Source organism: Furipterus horrens, unplaced genomic scaffold (genome assembly GCF_987537825.1).
Source record: "Furipterus horrens unplaced genomic scaffold, mFurHor1.1.pri manual_scaffold_11, whole genome shotgun sequence".
Lineage (NCBI taxonomy): Eukaryota > Metazoa > Chordata > Mammalia > Chiroptera > Furipteridae > Furipterus > Furipterus horrens.
The window spans coordinates 69,285,782-69,306,995 of NW_028327181.1; the positions used below are offsets into that span (position 1 = coordinate 69,285,782).

Sequence of the window (21,214 nt, forward strand, 5' to 3'; positions counted from 1 at the left end):
GAGGCCCCATTGGCCGCGCTGGAAGGCACAGCGGGGCTCAGACGCCAACGGTCCCCAGGTCCGTGAAGGCCGGGCGCTGGCAGGCGGGGGCAGGGCGCAGCGAAGGCCTGGGGGATCGAGAACGGGGCAGGAGAGCCAGACTCGGTGGGGCGAGGCCCAGGGCCCGGGCGGGGGCGATGGAGGAGGCGCTGCTCTCCACCCCCATCAACCCCAACAACTTCCCCGCCAAGCTGTGGCGGTTGGTGAACAGCCCTCGGTACCGCTCCATTCGCTGGGACGGCCGCGGCGAGGGCTTGCTCATCGACCAGCCGCTCTTCGAGGCTGAACTGCTTAGCCCGCCCGGGCCGGGAGCCGGAGTCGGCGGCTGCGCGGCGGGCGTCGGGGGCGTGGGGGCCGAGCCTGAGCTCTTCAAAACCACCAACTTCACCAGCTTCATCCGCCAGCTCAACCTCTATGGCTTCCGCAAGGTGGTGCTGGGCGGGCCGGGCGCTGCGGGCCCCCGGCCGGGGCCGGGGGGCAGCGGGCCGGCGGGCGACGGGCCGCTCCACCACTTCCACAGCCCGCACTTCCGCCGCGACCAGCCGCAGCTGCTCGTGCACCTCAAGAGGCTCACCAGCGCCAACAAGGCCAAGCTGGCGGCCGGCCTGAAGGTGCCCTGCCGGCCGCCCAACCGCTTCCAGAGGCTCCTCATCACGTCGGCCTCCACCTCCCCGCTGCAGCACCAGGAGCCGCCGCCGCCGCCCTCAGGGCCCCGGCCCGAGCCGCAGGGTGAGTCCCGCGGGGCCTCCTCGCTCCTCGCCCACCCAGGGCCCAGGGGCTCAGAGAGCACCCACTGCCGCACGTCGTCATCTGTGGAGCCCAGAATGCACCCATGATCCTCTTCCCGCTGTGCTTCCCCAGAAACAGGGCCCGACACCCGCCTCGTTCTCGCGAGCACCAGCGCCCACTTGGTGCCAGTCCCTCCTCTGGAAAGAGTCCGTGGGCATTTAGTCCCTTCTGTGTCCACTAGCAGCCAAAGGGACCTCTGCTTTTCGCTCTCTTTCTACCCTTCCCGCACCCCTCTGGTACCCCACACCTCCATAGCGTACCTTGGTGAGACCTGTGAGCATCTCTATAGTAAGAGGCCCCTGGTTGACACGCCCTGTCTAGAGGCAACGCAGAAGGGTCTCCTTTGCTCTAACGGAAGCAGAGCGGAGTTTGAGGAGATGATGAAGGCCAAGGTAGGAAGGAACAAAGTCACGGCCAAGTTTCTCGGGAAAACTTGAACCATTTATACCACCCAAGGGAAAGGGAACGAGGTACCGTGAGTGGATGTTGGTCCTTAAAGAGCCACGCCATCTTCCACCTATTGACACAACTAAGAAATCTTGGAAGAAGTGTTATGACAATAATATTACGGGCTCCAAATAATGTAGGCAACGATACGACATTGTTTATGTATCTTAAGAGCAGGAAATAATTTATGTTATTGTTTACCAGATATTGTTCCCATGTGGGATGAATTGGCTGAACAATTCTTTCACTGTAGCGAGTGAGAGCTGATGCTGATTTTAAGAGGTTATGGTTGCACACATGTAAGGAGAAAATGAGTTTCTTTACAGTGGGTTAAGTTTTAGTTACAAAGAATTTTAGAAAGCTCACATAGTAGGGCCTTTGAAGTTTTCACTATTGGCTACCATCTTCCAGTATTTGAAAGACTTATATTTATAAATCTGTCGTTACTAATAAGTTCAGAAATTCTCTGTGATAGAAAATAATTGTTATAAACTTGATTTCTGATGCTCTTCCCCTTCTTCCAGCAAAGTAAGAGTGACAGTATCCCCTTTCTCTGTTTAAGGATCTACGGTATGAATGCCAAGAAAATAACAGGATATAATATTGAGAATTTGTGCCTTACCTTCAAGTAGGAGAGTAACAGAAACATTTTCAGCGTGTTAACATGGATTTAACATAAAGATTTCTGGGTTACTTTTCAGTTATGGAAAACTTTAAAAATACACACAAAAAAAGTAACACCTGTATTCAATTTAACCTAAGCCCAGAGTTATGAATGAGGCAGCACTTTGTTGGTTTGGAATTTAGAAGGGGTTAGGTTGTGTCTGGAGTTTAGAAGATTAGGGATTAGGTTAGAGTTCTAGTACCAAGCTGGAAAAATAGCAGTGGCATAGGAATGTTCTAAAGGAATTCTGAAGGCATATTAAGCTACTTGCCTGTGATGGCCATTGATGTGGGTGGGGAACGGAATGGGGAAAGGCAGTGGAGACGATACCATGGCACTCACTTGGCAGACTCTCTGCCGTGGGTGTATGTTTTTCAGGTTGTGTGTCCGGTGAGCATAAGGAGAAAAGACTGGAAGATGGGTTCTTGAGAGCCATAGGATAACCACTTAAAACAAAGAATCATACATGCATACATATAAACATAAAAACCAACTCTTGCTCACTTTTTTCTCTTATCTGATTTTCTTTTTCCCTCATGTATCCTAAATCTAATTATATTTAAGGACAGAGCCCATTTTAATTGAAGAACTACAGGAGATTTCTAGGGTCAGATTTTCTTCACTTCTATTTCCGTTGGCCAGCATTTTAAAGATTATTTGTTGAAAAACATGCAGTTCATATTTTTCTAGTATAGACAATACAGCAATCCATGTATACCTAAATTATTGTAGTTTTCATAATTTTTTTTTAACCATTTTACCTGTTGGTATATGCACAAGGTGTGTCAGATATGGATTGCCTACACCAGACTTGGTTCTCTAGGGAATAGTGTTACTAGTTTGCATAGAATGTAATTCTAAGTTCAAGAATGCTTGCCCAATTTTGTTTTGCTTTAATTCCATGTTCTAAGTCCTTTGCTCCTGTTTTTCCTCATTTAATTTTTATTCTACTTGAATTGTTTTTGTTATATGCTGCTACTTCTTAGGTCCCTTTTTGTTTTTAGTGTTCTATTTCAGTGTAGGGTTTGAATACTGCTATTTCTTCCAGTACAATCCTCTGTTTTAGGATCTAGTTCTTTTATCTAGATCCCTGAGCCTGCTGTCCTTTTTACTTTTTGAAATGTCTTGATGAGAGTGTAAGGATCACATTTTTTCTTTTCCTTTCTGTTTTTTTTTTTTTTTTTTGGCCACTGTTATTTTGCTTTTAGTAGCAATTTTAAAAATATTTGTTAAAACTTTCTAAACTGACTTCCGGCCAAGATGGAGGCTTAGACGGACACGCTAGGTCTCCCTCTACAACTATAGTGGAATACAACTACTTCAAAACAAAGGATAACTAGAAATTCCAGAAAATAAAGCTACACGGAAGCCCAACATATGAAGTTATAAACCAGCGGTGCCATTTGGGCAGGTAAGAGTTAAAGAAGGCAAAGCTGCTTGCGGAGCGGCGGGGCGGGGCTGCGAAAAATCCTGGAGGTGCGCGACTCCAATCAAGCCCCTGGCCTGCGCGACTCCTGCGCGACTCCGGCGCTGGGGAGCAGCCGCAGCATCGCCTTGAACAGTGAGGCCCAGGGGGGCGGGAGGACGGATCCCGGTCTCCTAGCTGAATAACTGTGTGAATCCATCTTGGACCCCCGCCCCCACAGAAAGCACCACAGGGCTGCGAAATAGGTCGCGCGCCTGCCGGTCGCTGATTTGTGACGCGTACGCAGGCACTGCCCCCTGCTCCCGACAGCCAGCCCAGGAAAACAAAACGCATCTGTCAAAATGTGGCAGACAAATATAGAGATCCCGGTGGTGCAGCTCACCAGACAGCAGATAGAGAACCTGACAGATGAACAGATAAGAAACCTGTCAGAGGCTCAGTTCTGGGCCATTGTTATCAGGTGGCTTACAGAATTCACAAAAGAGCAGGAAAAAGATATGAAAGAAGCGAAAAACTTTCATAACGAAAGGAACAAAACCACATATGAGACAGATGGTGAGGAATCCAGAGTCCATTTCAACAAACTGGAATATGGAGAAGGAACTAGCAGTCAACTAATGCAGCGAGAGGAAATGGCAAGCAACAATGAGAGGATCAGAAACCTCTGGGACAGCTATAAAAGGCCCAACATAAGAATCATTGGTTTGCCAGAGAATGAGGAAGATGAACTAGAACTTGAAAAATTGAGTGAAAATATAATAAAGGAGAACTTCCCAGACTTGGGGAAGGGAATAGACTTGCAGGTCCAAGAAGCAAGGAGAGTTCCCAAGAGACTGGACCCAGGGAGAACCACTCCAAGACACATTATAATCAAAATGTCAAAAATTAAAGATAAAGAGAGAATCTTAAAAGCAGCAAGAGAGAAGAAAAGAATTATGTACAAAGGGGTCCCAATTAGACTATCAGCTGACTTCTCAAGGGAAACCCTACAGACAAGAAGGAACTGGCAAGAAATATTCAAAGTAATGAAAATCCAAAACCTACAACCACGAATACTCTATCCAGCGAAATTGTCATTCAGAATAGAAGGACAGAGAAAGTGTTTCCAGGACAAAATAAAACTGAAAGAGTTCATTAGATCCAAACCACTGTTATATGAGAAGTTAAAGGGACTGGTTTAAAAAACAGAAGCTAGGGAGATGAAACAAAGGCAAACGAAACAGGCAACGAGAGTGGAAAAGGAACTGTGGGTAAGGGAAATATAATGGGGGGAGGTCAACAGGGAGGGGGAGTGGGGAGAGGGAGGGAGATGATATAGGAATTGGAGATCATGGTAGGAGGGAATGGAATAGACGGAGAGAGGTTGGGAGGAACTGTAAGCACAACTAATGGACATAATCTAAAAGGGGGGGACAACTGGAGGGAGGGGGCCACCGGGTGGAGGGGAGCAGAGGGAAGGGAAAGTGGCACAAATGTAATATTTTAATCAATAAAACACATTAAATCTTAAAAAAAAAATAAAAAAAATAAAAATAAAAGGAGGAATTAGAAGACCAAAAAAAAAAAAAAAAAAAAAAAAAAAACTTTCTAAACTAAGTCTGAGCAGTAGTAAGCTCTTTTTCCTGGGGCTACCAAGCTCTTCACGAAGCAGGTTTTGGACAAGAGGCAAGTTCTTTTCCTGGGGATTGATTAGTTCAGATTCATTCATACAGAAAGAATAGAACTTCTAAGAACAGAAATTCATTCTGCCTTGCATTTCCCAAACTCTGTAGTTAAATTTTGCCAAATATATCTTAAAAGTATTCTGAAGACACAGGTGATGATCTGTAACGTTGGAATATAACCCTATGAGGTAATTCTTAACAGAAGAATAAATGAGAGCTGAACATGTCTTAGATTTTTATTTCAAAAAACAAATTTAAAGGAATGTTCTTCTAATTCTAACAGTGATTTTCTGTTAGCAGCATCTAAAACGTGTAAATATTTGGCCATCACTCAGAATTTGTCTTGATAGAAGTAGAATTTATCTTTTAATCCAGATCTAAACCAGAAATTGAGAAATCAAGATAGAGAATTCTTAAATTAGCTGCTTAAATTATTGACAGTCTGAAAACTCATCAACAGCTTAAAGAGGGTAGAAAAAGGATTAGTGAGCTGTTGCATGCTGTAGCAATATGTAGTTCTAGCACATGAAATGTCCAAGGAAAAGTCAAGTGTTGGACCTCAGAAATACCTGTTGCGAAGAGCAAAAAATGTTTCTAGGTTTTAAAAGAAAGAATTGTCAGTGGTGAGTTCACAGTGTGCATACATATGGAATTGCTAGTCAAGTAACATAAAAACTATCTTTTATACTTAAAAGGAAAAGTCGTTTTAAGAGCTATATCATTTAAGTACCATCTTTGGAACTAAGATTTCTTTTTCCCCATTAGGTTTAGAGTTTTTGATTTCCAGGGTTCCAGATTTTTTTTGTGCATATTTGTATGTATATATTTGTTTATTTTTGGCATTAATTTTTTTCTTTTTTCTTCATTATTTTTTAAAGCATTTATATGAGCAAAATTCAATTTGCATCAGGTAGGGCCAAACCATAAGTAGTTAGGAACACTCTCTAATGCTTTATTCTTTAGAGGAACCAAACACCATAGAAATAAAATGAATGGTGTGTACCATGTAGAATGGGTTTACAGATTATCTATTTGAAAAAGTAAGTATTTGAGTGCCATTTCTCACCATGTAGTTTAACAGATGAGTAGCATATAAATTAAATTTTCCCTCTGTTTTATAGATTTGTTTAATAAAACAAATTACATGGCATTTGTGAACCACATAATTTAATACATAAAGTCCTGTCTAGGAATAAATTGGGCTAGCCTTGTTTATGTTCAAGAACCATATTCTATAAAATAAGTCCAGACTGTAACATTTATATTTTCCTTTTCCTTATTACATAGTATTGCCCTTTCTCTTCCTCATATCCACTTTTTAATTCCTTTCTACCTTTCTAGATAAAAGAAAGCAAATAATCAGAATTTCTGGGCCTGAGTATGTGAGTTTTAACAAACAGACTCTCCAGATGACTGAGGTGTAAATCAGTTTTTGAGAGTTACTGCTATTAGGAAGGGACACTACTAGAGATAGTCTGAAGAAAAAAAGACTATGGAAAATTATTGATTGATTTAAGGAATGAAGAAGAGAACTAAGTCAAAGTTTTCAAGCCTGACTTTTCTGCTAAGATTATCTTTTTTTTTTTTTTAATTGAAAGGGAGCAAAGAACATTCAATTTCTTTTTAGTTGGTATTATAGTTTTTATTTGTTCCACACTTAAAAAAATATTTTGTTTGACTTTAGAGAGAGAGAAAGGGAAAGTGAGACATAAATTTGTCGTTCCATTTATTTATGCATTCATTGGTAGAGTCTTATATGTGCCCTCACCGGGGATTGAACCCACAACCTTGCATATCAGGATGATGCTCCAGCCGACTGAGCTACCTGGCCAGGGCCTATTCCACACTTATTTCTTTTATATATATGGTAGAGTGCTTATTTTTGTACCTGTTATTAAGGTTCCTAAATGATTTGAAGGACAGAATGGAATTTCTAAAACTTCTAGGAAGTAGCTTACAGATTGGAAAAATTAGGGTCAATCAACTGAAGTCAAGGTAAGATGACTGAATGATTTATAAAAGGCATTTAACATTGAATATTTAATTTAACATTTGATTTAATTATAGAGTTTTGCCACTTTATGACAGTCATATTGAGACCCAAACAAAAGTTTATTGGGTTATTTTTTTAGCAATGTATGTGTAATACCATATTCTGGATTCTGAACTTGTTTTTGCAATACTTAATTTCTGTTGTGTTAAAAATGACTGAAAACTCAACATTTCATAGGTGAAGAGCAGTATGTATTTTTTGTCTTTTGGTTTCCCACTTCCAGCAGTGTAGTGTAAAATTAATAACTGTGCTCTTCCTTTTTTATGCAGGACCAGTGGCTGTAGGACAATGTCATCGGTCATTCCGGCGAGATAGCCTCTCTCCTTATTCCTTCGTATCAACTTCATCTCACAACCACAGTACTTACTCTCTGAAAGGTTTAGATCGGACCCCGATTCCTCCTAGAACATGGCAGAACTCCCTTGGAATACACCCAGGACAAGTAGAAGCATCTCCCACGTTTTCAGATAAAGGGGTTCCATTTCCCGTACTGCAGAGGTTTCCAACTGAAGTTACCTATACCCTGCAGCCCAGCACCACATCTGTACATGTTCAGCAAGGTCCTCAAACAATGGTCAGCTCCTCCCAAAAATATAGTAACTACACACCCTCAGCACAGTACTCCCAAGCCTACTATCCAACAGGTATGAGAAATTCAAGTTCAATGGCTTCTCTTAAGGTACTTTATAAGGAGCATTTATATTTTTAAATGCATTTCTTAATGCTTAAACAAAAATACTAGGAATATGCACCTAAGAAATGTCAAAGATTTCTCATCAAGACATTTTTAAGCATATAAAATTTCACATGTTCTTAAAGGTTGTGAAAATTCTGTTTTTAGTGAAACTTTAGTATTCTTGAAATATGTCCTAGTAATGAAATTAAGACTCAATACACTGAACATTGCTGTAACTCTGTTCTTGGTGCAGAATTACTTTTTTAAAAAAATCATATATATATTAAATAATATATTTTAATTTTATAGGTCACATTACCTCATAATGAAATCATTTTAGTATCACAGTAATGAAGTTTAATAATAAAAGAGCATGCTCTCCATCTCTTAAAACTAAATTACATTCTTTTAGTAAAAACATGATGGTGTGGTTTGACAATACACTCTCTGCAATGTTAATTCCAGCCAACTAAGAACTGGGGAACAGCAGAGAAGAGAACCTGACAGTGACAACTGACTGAGAGCTCAGCCAAGGGCATTGAAGACATACTGGTAGAGCTCAGGCCCCTAATTGGGAATCCTTATGCTAATGACCATCTGTTTCGCTTCTGGGGGGTGTGTGTGTGTGTGTGTTGGGGTCGGGATACATTTTTGCAAGGTAATAGCCTTACCATTTTATTCAACTGTATATTCTGTTTTGCAGGAACACCATGCTGTAGTGTGTGTTTCATGTAGTGTTCTTTACACAGTGATGAAATGGGGCAATAGGAACAAGACAAGGGTCAAGTCTTCCAGAAAAGACCAGAGAGAGAAGAAAGGGGCATTTGTTTGCCCTATGAATTAAGGCTCTAGGAATATTAATTTACTCAAAATATGTAGATCTGGGAGCAATCTCTAGAGGTATTTGTTAGATTGTTTCTCTCAGGATGCTATCAAGAGCTAAAGTAAATGGAAGGAATATAAATTAGAAAAGGGAATTAAATAATTTGTTGCCTTTTAAAATTATAAATCTGATAACTATTCTGTTTGTAACATACTGTTTTCTAGCTGTAATATCCAACTATAGTCTTTTTTTAAAAAACATTTGATAGGATCCTGTTTTGGGAAGAATAGATATATATGAAACTCTGGGAATATGGGATGGTTGCTGGAGGTGGGAGTGGGGTGCGGCGGTAGTCCATGCCTGTGTGTGTGGTGGCGTGGGGGGTGAGCAGCAGGATGCTCTGAGGTCTTGCCTCTGGGCAGCCCTTCAGCTCAGCATTTAGGGGACCAGAGGAGCCAGCCCCAAAAGGGCCTTGTGATATCTGTGCTTCATCCCACCTCAGCACTGATCACCCTGTAATGCGAATGCGTGGTTGAGTGCTGCATCGCCCCTCCCCAGAATGTGCCCCTGGTACGTTACCTCCCCATGGCTATTCTGTAACTACCTATTTGTACTTCTTACTCTCCTCACCTCTTCACCCATTCCCCCACACCCTCCTCCCATCTGGCAACCATCAAAAGGCTCTCTATATCCATGAATTTGTCTCTGTTCTTGTTTGCTCAGTTTGTTTTTTAGATTCAATTGCTGATAGATATGTATTTTTGCCATTTTATTGTCCATTGTTTTGATCTTTTTCTTAAATAAGTCCCTTTACCATTTCATATAATAATGGTTTGGTGAGGATGAACTCCTTCAGTTTTTTTCTTGTCTGGAAACTTCTTTATCTGCCCTTCGCTTCTAAATGATAGCTTTGCTGGGTAAAGCAATCTTAGCTGTAGGCCCCTGCTTTTCATGACTTTGAATGTTTCTTGCCAATTCCTTCTAGCCTGCAAAGTTTCTTTTGAGAAATCAGCTGGACAGTCTTATGGGATTTCCCCTGTAGGTAACTAACTTCTTTTCTCTTGCTGCTTTTAAGATTCTCTCTTTATCTTTAACCTTTGATATTTTAATTATGGTGTGTCTTGTAGTGAGCCTTTTTGCATCCATCTTGTTACGGACTCTGTGCTTGTGGACTTGCATGTCTATTTCCTTCACAAAATTAGGGAAGTTTTCTTTCATTATTGTTTCAAACATATTTCCAATTTTTTGCTCTGTTTCTTCTGGGACACCTATGATGCAAATTTTGAACCTCTTGAAGTTGTCCCAGAGACTGCTTATACTATCCTCATTTTTTTGGATTGTTTTTTTCTTTTTGTTGCGCTGATTGGTTGTTTTTTGCTTCCTTCTGTTCCCAGTCATTGATTTGATTCTCGGTTTCATCCACTCTACTGTTGTTTCCCTGTAAATTGTTCTTTATTTCAATTAGTGAATGCTTCATTTCTGACTGGATCTTTTTTATGCTGCTGAGGTTCTCATTAAGTTCCTTGAGCATCCTTATAACCAGTGTTTTGAACTCTGCATATGATGGATTGCTCATCTCCAGTCTGTTTAGCTCTTTTTCTGGAGTTTTGCTCTGTTTTTCCATTTGGGCCATGTTTCTTTGTCTCCTCATTTTGGCAACCTCCCTGTGTTTGTTTCTATGTGTTAGATAAAGCTGCTTTGACTTGTCTTGGTAGTGTGGCCTAAGGTAGTGGGTGTCCAGTGGCACAGCCTCCCCTATTACCCCAGCTGGGTACTTGAGGTGCACCCTTTGTATGAGCTGAGTACATTCTCCTCCTGTAGTTGAGCTTTGGTTGCTGTTGGCAGATCAATGGGAGGGATTTACCCAGGCCAGTCAGCTGCAAAAGGATTGGCCATGACCATTTACCACCCACCTCCACCCTCCATCGTGGATCAGCTGTGCAGGGGCAGGGTGGTGGTGCTCTGATGTTGTCTGTAGCTATCCACTGGGTGTGCTGGCCCTGGGGTTCCCTGGATGGTGCAGGCCAAGATCAGCCCCCACCTGTGTTTTGCCTGGGACCACCCTGCCTGAGCTTAAAGCAATCTGAGATGGCTGCTACTTGTGCTGGGCTTGGAGATGCCCGGGTGAAGCCAAGCTGTGAATCTAGGCTGGCTGCTGCTGGTGCCACACTGGGGCTCACTGAGACCAGCTGTTGCTTGTTCAAGAGCTAAGACCAGCCATTCATATGGAAAAGCAGCTTGGGTTGACCATAAGCTGGGTGGGGCAGAGTCTCTGGGGATCTCCAAGGTGGGTCAAACAGTGTTAGCCTGGTTGATGGAGTCTCAGATATGGCACCAGCTTGCCAGCTCAGTGACTCTGGGGGTAGGGCTTGCCTTGATGCCTGACACCCCAGTTTCTCCCACTGTGCCATTGGTGCCTTTCAAACTGCTACCCTGGTGCTGGAGCTCAGAGAGAGTGAGTCTGGGTAGGTGAGTCAGTGTGTGGGTTCTTTAAGAGGAAATGCTTGGGGCTCCAGCAGTTTCTTTCACCAACTCAATCCCCATTGGTTTTTGTGTTTAGAAATTGTGAGGGTTTGTCTTCCTGACACTGGAACCTTGGGCTGGGGGTCCAGCTGTGGAGCTGGGACTCCTTGCTCCCAAGATATCCCTCCCGAATTTTTATCCACCACACATAGGTGTGGGACCAGCCAGTTCCATGTCTGCACCCCTCCTACCAGTCTGGATGAATATGGTTTATTTAATTCCATAGTTGTCAGACTTTTATTCAGCTCAATTTCTGACAGTTTTGAATGATGGTGGTTCTATATTTTAATTGTAATTTTAATGAGATTCTGTGAAGAGGCAAGCCATGTCTGCCTATGCCTCCATCTTGACCGGAAGTCTATATTCTTTTACTATGGGCTCATTGCATTCTACCTAAATATAGTAGTAAAAGGGATTGCTTAATTTCCTAAAGCATTTAACTTTAATAATATTAAAATAATAAAACCAAAGTTTAAATTGGGTTTTATAGGTTTTTTGAGCTACTACTCTTTTCATGGACTGAAGAAGAAAAGGGGGCAGGGATTATATGGAGTAAAGATGATTTAGCACTTTTAATCATTTTGCCTATTAGAAATTAAATGCTTTTAACTTAAAAAGGTTGAGGCCTAGTATTTTTCCAGATTGCCAGCTATTTCATTGAACAACAAAAATATCTATGTGATCTTTAAAAACAGAAGATGACTAATTTCATGTTATGAGTTATGTATTTTATGCATAGCAACAAATAGGGTCATATTTTTATTAGTGAGTTTAACCCAGTATTTTAATAAACACATTAGACATGGCTATCTACCTTATATTTTGGCTGCATTCCCTGTATTCATGGCATATATACATACAGTCTGTGTCTTCCTAACACATGCTTTATATTCTGTAGCCCTTAAACTAGACAGTAACCCTATACCTCCCCTCCTTTACCAACAAATGTTGCTCTTTCCTTTACTAACCCCTCTCCAAACCCTCCTCCTTAAACTTACTAAAGACTCAAAAACTTCTGGGGAGTTGAAATTTGGAAGGACTGTAGCAGGGAGATGTAAAAATGTGCTTGGCCTTCCAATTTGGAATTTTGGAGGCATTTTTTTATGGACATGTTAGGTGTGGCGGTTAAGTTCTATATTGCCATTAGACCGACACTTAAGGTAAGGATGGTTATAGTCTGGCTCAGGAGTCAAACTAGCCTGTATGATGTTGTTTCTATGGGAAAAATGTATTCCAAATTCCAAACAATCCTCTTAGAAACTCCTATTTCTAAATTTTATGATAATCAGTTATATATTATTTATAGAAAATGCTACAAACAGTTAATATCATTAATTCATTATAGAAATACTATTTGTTAAATTATTATGATTTAGGATATGTTATTTAAAAATATTTTATGTTAGCTGGTATATAAATTTATAACTTGAAAATAGTCTCCAAGAGTTCAAGGTAAAGACAAGGAAAGAAACATTAAAAGGACAAGTAAGTTCTGCTGATGTTTTGACAGTGTACAGTGCATATGAAGTAGAATCTTGTGTTATCTAAATTTCTGCTTTATCTTCTTTAATAGTGATAACTGAAGTGACCGTAGAGTTTCTGAGGTCATGAGAATAAGAAATCTCATGATCTCATGAAGACTTCTAATACATAGAGTAGTTCTATAATATAAAGTAGGCAAACTGTTTTTGAACATTCTGATGTACTATATAAACAAAAAGTTGTACTGTTAAATACAAAAGACCTACTATGGAAAAGAAAGTGCCATAAAAATACTGTACAAGTACTTAATTCTTTCAAACTTTAGGTAAAAGAAGCAAAAAGTAGTAAGCAATTTAACCAATAACTTAGTAAGTACTTATTTATGAAGAGCATCACAAATAACTTTCCCAAAGTTAAATAGGATATTATCTTCAGAGGCAGAATAACAAACACTCCCAAATACAGCTCTGTAAGTCCTAATAAAGTAACTAATTTGAAAATGGTCATACTTAAATCCTTTCAAAGTGAGCTTTATGACTTGAAGGTCTGATGAACTTTTAGTAAAAAACAACATCCAATTTCATTTGACAATTATTTATATTGAAAATAAATTTGGATCTAATATAGCCAGCAAGTTTTGAATTTTGTTGTATCTCATAAATCAATGTCTCTAGTAAAGCCAAACATTGAGACTTATAAAATGACTCATCTGAATAATTTCTTACATTTTTCATTCCTCTCTTGAGTGTATGTTTTCTATGCCTAGCTTATTTACATTGTTTTCGCTCTTATCGCTCCTTCAAAGACATCATGTTGTAGATCCAGTATTTAGTTGACTCTTTTTACTTTTACCCTATCTTGAATTTAACTTTTTTCCTCTGATGTTGTTTTCAGTGTGCTGCTATAATTTAATTTTCTTTTTTAATAAAAATTTCGAGACTTCCAGCCAAGATGGAGGCCTAGACTGACATGCTCCTTCTCCCTCCACAACTGAGAAGGAATACAACTACTGCAAAACCAGAAATAACCAGAAGTTCCAGAAAATAAAGCTACATGGAAGTCCAGCGTATGAAGTCATAAACAAGTGGTGCTCTTCCGGACGGGTAGGAGGGGCGAAGCGGGGGTGGAGATATCAAGCTGTGCTGGCAGTGGCAGCAGCAGAGGCGACAGTGGCAGGATGGCGGTAAGCACAGACACCCGTATATAAGGGGAGGTGAGAAGTGCCTGGGAGCACCCCTAGCTGCAGAACAAACCCATCAGCTCGCGATTCCAATTCCGGGGAAGGCAGGCCCCCATTGCCTTGGACTGTGAGGCCCAGAGGGCGTGGGGATGGAGGAGGAGGCTCCCGGTCTCAGCAGAGAGTGAATGGCAGGAATCCATCTCGGGCCCCCGCCCTCACAGAAAATGCCACAGCATGGTGAGAAGGGCCACCCGGTGATGAGTGGACGGGGCTTTGCCCCCTATAGCATAGGAGTTGTGACAGTCCCGCCCAAGAAGAAAAGGTAAATGAAAACTGTCAGGATGGTAGGGATCATGAAAGAGATCCCAATCACACAGCTGACCAGACAGCAAATACATGATTTAATGGACCAACAGATAGATAATTTTTCTGAGGTTATGTTCAGAGCTATAGTTATAAGATAGCTTACAGAATTAACAGCGGGTCTTAATCAAGATGGGGAAGGAATGAAGGCTAGTCCTGCTAAAATGAACGAAAACACACACGAAACAAGTGGTGAGGGAAAGAAAACCAGGGATCAAATCCACAAATCAGAACATAGGGAAGGAACAAGCAGTCAACCAGTGCAGAAAAGAAATGAAAAGTGAGGGAAATGAGGAGAGGCTCAGAAACCTATGGGACAGCTATAAGCGGGCCAACATCTGAATCATAGGATTGCCAGAAGGTGAAGAAGAACAACTAGAAATTGAATAATTATGTGAAAAAATAATGAAGCAGAGCTTCCCCAACCTGGGTAAGGAAATAGACTTACAGATCTAGGAAGCACAGAGAGTTCCAAATAAACTGGACCCAAGGAGAACCACACTAAGAGACATTATAATCAAAATGTCAAAAATTAAGGATAAAGACAGAATCTTAAAAGCAACAAGAGAGAAGAAGAGAATTATGTACAAAGGGGCCCCAATTAGACTATCAGCTGATTTCTCAAAGAAGACTCTGTAGGCAAGAAGGGACTGGCAAGAAATATTCAAAGTAATGAAAAGCAAAAACCTACAACCATGATTACTCTATCCAGTGAAGCTGTCATTCAGAATGGAAGGGCAGAGAAAGTGCTTCCAGGACAAAGTAAAACTGAAGGGGTTCATCAGATCCAAACCACTGTTATACAAAATGTTAAAGGGACTTGTTTAGGAGAAAGAAGATCAAAACTATGAACATTAAAATGAAAACTATATCACAACAACCAACAACAGAAGCTAGGGAATCAGAACAAAGGCAAACTAAGTAGGCAACGAGAGTGGAAAAAGAATTACAGGTATGGGGAACATATTGGGGGAAGGTCAGTGGGGAGGGGGAAGGGGGGAAAGGGAGGGAGATGATGCAGGAATTAAGTATAGTAGGAGGGAGTGGAGTAGACAGGAAGATGTTGAGAACTATGTGCACAACCAATGGCCATGGACTAAGGGGGAGGGCAAATGGAGGGAGGAGGGTCATTAGGTGGAGGGGAGCAGAGGGAAAAGAAATTGGGACAACTGTAACAGCATAATCAATAAAACATAAATAAATAAAAATAAAAAAATAAAAATTTCATTTTAGAGCTTTCTATTCTACATATTATATATTTGAACAAATATAGGAATATTACTGTATTTATATACAGAGAGAATTTTGTATTGTGGAATTCTTTTCCTTTGACTAATGTTATAATGCTGAATTGGCTCAAAATCAACTGCCTTTTTTCCCAAAGTAAAGTTTTAAGCTCAAAGCAGTGATTAGCATTTTGTAGATGCCTTTCATCTCATATTTAACAAATATTTATATAGCAATCACTATGACGAGGCACTGTTCTGAGTACTTTCCAAATATTACTTCACTTAATCATCATAACAATCTTATAGGCAATATAATTATCCTAATTTTATAGATTAGGAAACTGAAGCACAACTCGGCAGAGGCACTGTGCCCTGCTGCCTGCCTGCCTCTCAAAGAAAGGTGTACGTTTTGTTTTGCTTTGCTTTTGAGGGCCTTTCCTGGTGTATCTCTTCCCATGAGTTAGTTACTCTAAGATAGGGTAGACAAGAGATTGGTGGAGGGACCTTCCCTTCTATGCTACTGGTGGCAGTAGGACTGTCCTGGGTCACTGACTCACCCTGCTCAAGCAGAGACAACATACTTCAGCTGCTAGAAAGGGAGGTCCCGTTTGGGGCCTCTGAAGAGTGGGGCTCCCTTTCATTCATTTCTGTATCTGCCTGCACTTAACATAGTGCTTGGCTATACTGGGCCCTTAGTAAATAATGTATTGAATGGAACAAAATAATTCTAGTCCCAGCTTTGCAGTTAATCATCCACCATGAACTTCAACGGGTTATTTCATATCACTCAGCTTCAATTTCCCTTTGTATAAAGTGGCAACATGTATTTGGGTCAGGGATTAAATGAATTAATATATATGAATAGACTAAAACTTAAAACACTATACATACATATAAAGGATAAAATAGTTTAAAAGCTGTCTTTCAAATGAGTCTAGATATTAATACTTTAAAGGCTAACTAATTTGTAATAATATATATATCCCTCCAAGGTACATACAATTTTTAAATTTTTTATTGAAAAGTATATTATCGTTATTTAAAATTTTTTTGAATTGATTCTTGGGGAAAAAGTTGCTTATTGTTGTTTTAAAGTACATTTAAATTCTAAAATTTTATCTTTAGGCTTCTAATCCGACCTAATGTGCATAAATAAATACAGAATCTGGAGTTGTAAAGAGATTTCTGATGCTGTTACTCTTGTGCTCAGGTAGTCTGTATTAGTTTCTCCGAAAAGGCTTGATTTTGTTCTCATGGAAAGAGGGATTTGGCATAGATATACCAGGAAGTTCTCTTTAGCTGCCAGAAGAAACTAAGCAAAAGCACAATTATTATTTGTCTTTCTTTTTTTAAAGAATATTTTATTATGTCATTACAGTAGTCCCAATTTTTCCCCCTTTTTCTCCCCTCTGCCAGTACCCCCCATTCCCTCCAGTAATTTCACCCCCCTTAGTTTGTGTCTGTGGTTCATGCATGTAAGTTCTTTGGCTTCACCCTTTCCTATATTATTCTTAACTTCCCCCTGTCTATTTTGTACCTACCAATTATGCTTCTTAGTCCCTGCACCATTTCCCCATTTCTCCCCCTTCGCCCTCCCAACTGATAACCCTCCAAATGATCCCCATACCTATGATTCTATTTCTATTTTGGTTTGCTTAGTTAGATTTTGTTATAATTTTCTAGATTCAGTTGTTGATAGTTGTGAGTTTGTTGTCATTTTAGTGTTCACAGTTTTGATCTTTTTCTTAAGTAAATCCCTTTGACATTTCATATAATAATGGCTTGGTAATGATGAACTCCTTTAGCTTCACCTTGTCAGGGAAACACTTTATCTGCCCTTCCATTCTAAATAATAGCTTTGCTGGATAGAGTAATCTTGACTGTAGGTCCTTGCTTTTCATCACATTGAATACTGCTTGCCAGTCACTTCTTGCCTGCAAAGTGTCCTCTGAGAAATCAGCTGATAGTCTTATAGGCACCCTTTTGTAGGAACTCTCTGCTTTTCTCTTGCTGCTTTTAAGATTCTCTCTTTGTCTTTAACCTTTGGCATTTTAATTATGATGTGTCTTGGTGTGATCCTCTTTGGGTGTAGCTTGTTTGGAACTCTCTATGCTTCCTGGACTTGTGTCTATTTCCTTTGCCAAATTAGGGAAGTTTTTCTTTGTTATTTTTTCACATGAGCTTTCCATTTCTTGCTCTTCCTCTTCTCCTTCTGCCACCCCTATGATTGAGGTGTTGGTACATTTAAAGTTGTCCCAGAGTTTCCTAAGCCTCTCATTTTTTTCAGTTCTTGTTTCCTCATTCTGTACTGGTTGACTGGTTTTTTCTTCCTTATGTTACAAATCATTGATTTGAACCCCAATTTCCTTCCCTTCTCCATTGGTTTTGTGTGGATTTTCCTTTGTTTCATTTCGCATAGCCTTCACTTCTCCCCTTATACGTTTGCCATACTTAAGCATATCTGTCAAGCCTGCGAGCATCTTTATCACCAGTGTTTTGAATTCTGCAACTGTTAGGTTGTCCATCTCCTCATCTGTTAGGTTGGCTATTTCATCGCTTAGTTCTCCACTGGCACACTGTAACCTTGATCTGTTCCCTCTCTTGGGTCATACTTCTCTGTTTCCTCATCTTGACAGGATCCTGTGTTTGTTTGCCTCTGTGTCTTATGTAGAGCTGTTGCACCTGTTATGTTGTAAGGGGCGGAGCCTTAGATATTCATCAGTATGGGTGACCTGTTTCACCACATTGTGGTGCTGTATGTAGGAGAAGGGTCTGAGAGGAAACAATGCTGCTTGCTCAGCACTCACCACTTTTCCAGGCACTTCTTCTGTATGGGACTGGTGCCTCTCTAGCTGTTGCCCTGGCCGTCGTTCCGAGAGTGGGTGTATCTGCAGACCTCCTCGGACCATGATGGCCCTTTAGAAAAGCAGACTCTACTGAGAGACCAACAGTTTCTTCCTCCGCTCCAACCCCCACTGGTTTGCACAGTCAGAGCAATAAGGTTTTATTTTCCCTGGCGCTGGGACCGTGAGCTGTGTGGTCTGGTCAGGAACTGGGAATGCTCCCCAGGTGTCCCTCCCCACTTTTTAAAATGTGTGACTGCGCTTTCTGCTGTCCTGCCACTGCCGCTGCCGCCACCACCACACCGCGTCCTCTCCGCCCCTCCTACCTGTCTGGATGAGTATTTCTTCTTTATATCTTTGTTTGTTGCACTTCCATTCAGCTTGATCTTCTGGAACTTCTGGTTGTCTCTAGTTCTGAGGTAGTTGCATTCCTTCTTAGTTGTGGAGGGAGACATAGTGTGTCTACCTACACCTCCATCTTGGCCGGAAGTCCTGCCTTTCTTTTTATTGAGGTAAAATATATATAACATAGAATTTACCATTTAAGCCATTTTTAAGTGTACAGTTCTGTGGCATTAAATGCATCCACATTGTCATACTAGCATTACTACTATCCACCTCTGGAAACTTTTCCTCTTTCACAACTGAAATTCTGTAGCCATTAAACACTAACTTCACATTCTCCTCTTCTAGCTCCTGGCAACCACTATTTCACTTTCTGTCTTGAAGAATTTGACAACTGTAGGAATCTCACATAAGAAGACTCATACAATATTTGTCCTCTTGTAATTGGCTTCTTTCACTTAGTATAATATCTTTAAGATTCACTGATGTTGTAGCATGTGTCAAAATTTCCTTTCTTTTTAATGTCGAATGGTTTTCCATTGTATGTATGTACTACATTTTGTTTATCCATTAATCTGTTTGATAGACACTGCTGCTTTTACCTTTTGGCTATTTGAATAATGCTGCTGCATGGGTCCACAACTACTTGTTCTGCTTTCACTTCTTTTGGGAATATGCCCAGATAATCTTTTCTTTACCTCATCATAGATGAGGAGATGTTGGGGTTCTAATTGCTATACTAATTCATCTTGTAATTAAACTTACCAGTAGGATGTTTTTCTTTTTGAGCATTTATATTGGCCATTTTCTCACTGTTGACACTATACTGCTCTGGAGTAGTTTCAAGTTCAAAACATTTAAATTATATATTTGAGTTACCTTCATAGGATAAAGTGTATGAACTTGTTTTCCTAACCTATAGTGGGAGTGAAATTTTTTACCATTATTTTTTATTTAAAAAAATTTACCTTTGGATAGTTTTTAGTAAGCTGGCTTTTTTTTTTTTTTTTTTTAATTACTAGAATTGTTTTAAAAATGTAATCAACTTTTATATTTATATATGAAATAGAATCTTGTTCATTACTCCACTTTTTCATTCTAATTTCAATTTAATGGCTTAACACTGCCTTCAGGAAGTCACTAGAAGGTTTTTTTTATGCAGAAGAATGTGTTTTAGGACATAGTAATAAACTCATAATACACACTAGATTAATTTGTCATGTATCAAGGAGACAGTTGCATTTCTTTAGCTAGGTTTTTGGATTCAATAAGCTTACTAATACCTGGTTTTGTTCTCTTTAGTTAACTATACAAAGTAAGACTGCACTGGTAAGGAAATAGCCATTGAGGAAACTTTTTGGATTATCTATTCAAGTCCTTTTTTTCCTGAGGTACCTTTCTACTTTCCATTTGTTACTGGATACTTAATTTTTTAAAAGATTTTATTTATTTTTTAGAGAGAGGGGAAGGGAGGAAGCAAGAAAAGGAGAGATACATCAATCAGTTGCCTCTCACGGGCCTCCACCTGGGGACCTGGTCCGCAACCCAGGCATGTGCCCTGACCTGGAATCACACCAACGACCTTTCAGTTTGCTGGCTGCCAACGCTCGTCCCACTGAGCCACACCAGCCAGGGCATTACTGGTCACTTTAAAGGACATTTCACTATTTTTCCATTTCCTTAGATAACAAAATCAGCTATCAACTACAGATATTGTCTCTGTTGTATGTTCTATTATATTTCTCCAAGGAAGTTATTTCAAAGTACACTTTTAACAACTATTTAAAATGCGTAGCTTTTAACAGTTTTAATCAAACATAGCAATATCAGATAAATAAAGCTAATAATACCTTTCATTGATTTATTTTTAATGAAACACTGATGGTGCCCTGATTGGGTATAAACCTATAGCTTCTGACTGAGTCTTTTCCTGCCACTAGGGGGCTAGGTTTTTCTTAAGCTGTTAAAACTTGAGAAAAGAGTCCCCAGTCGTTTTCAGAGTTTTGGCAAACCCTACAGAGTCCTCCTCAGTGTTTGGCTTTTTTTCATTTAACTTATTTCATAGAATATTTATGCTTTCACATCTCCTGGGAAACCAAGTTCAGATCCAAAACATTTTAACTGTGGATTTGAATAATCTCTAAGAATGTAGTGTAAGAACCTGTTTGCCTAACCTGTATTGGAAGTGACAAGAGCTTGACTTTGTAATATCTGTATCTGAACTAGAATTCTGTCCATTATTTCAAGTTTTTCCTTTCATGTGAAAAATTTAATCCCTTAAATTGCACATTGATATAATAAGAAAATATGTATTTCTAATATACTTTCCTGACATTTCAAATATCAGTAGTCAATAAAGGAGAAAGAGGAAAGCATTTCAATGTATTTTTACAATCCTTGAGCTAATTTCCTTTCAAAGATTTTGGAATGAGATTACTTAGTAATTTTATTAACACACTGAAAATATGGAAAATGTGAACATAAAAAGAGAAAATTACACCTTATAATAAAAACACCTTAAGAATATTCAAGTAGAGTTTGATTAATATCAAAATGTTATATTTTAGGAAAAAGACGAGATTAGGGAAGTATTGTGATATATTCAAGGGCATGTGCTTTGGAGTTTAATTAGTGCATCTATTACTACCAGCTTTATGACTTTTGGCAA

At 39.9% G+C, this 21,214-nt stretch overlaps 1 protein-coding gene across 1 annotated transcript in view; it reads left to right on the plus strand.

The window, feature by feature from the left end:
* The first annotated feature begins 176 nt into the window (after positions 1 to 176).
* The window catches only part of HSF5 (heat shock transcription factor 5), a 46,965-nt gene continuing 25,927 nt past the window's right edge, over positions 177 to 21,214 (plus strand). The window contains exons 1-2 of the mRNA XM_090257303.1: positions 177 to 768; positions 7,352 to 7,726. Coding sequence (XP_090113429.1) covers positions 177 to 768; positions 7,352 to 7,726 — 967 coding nt within the window. The remainder of the gene's footprint in view (positions 769 to 7,351; positions 7,727 to 21,214) is intronic.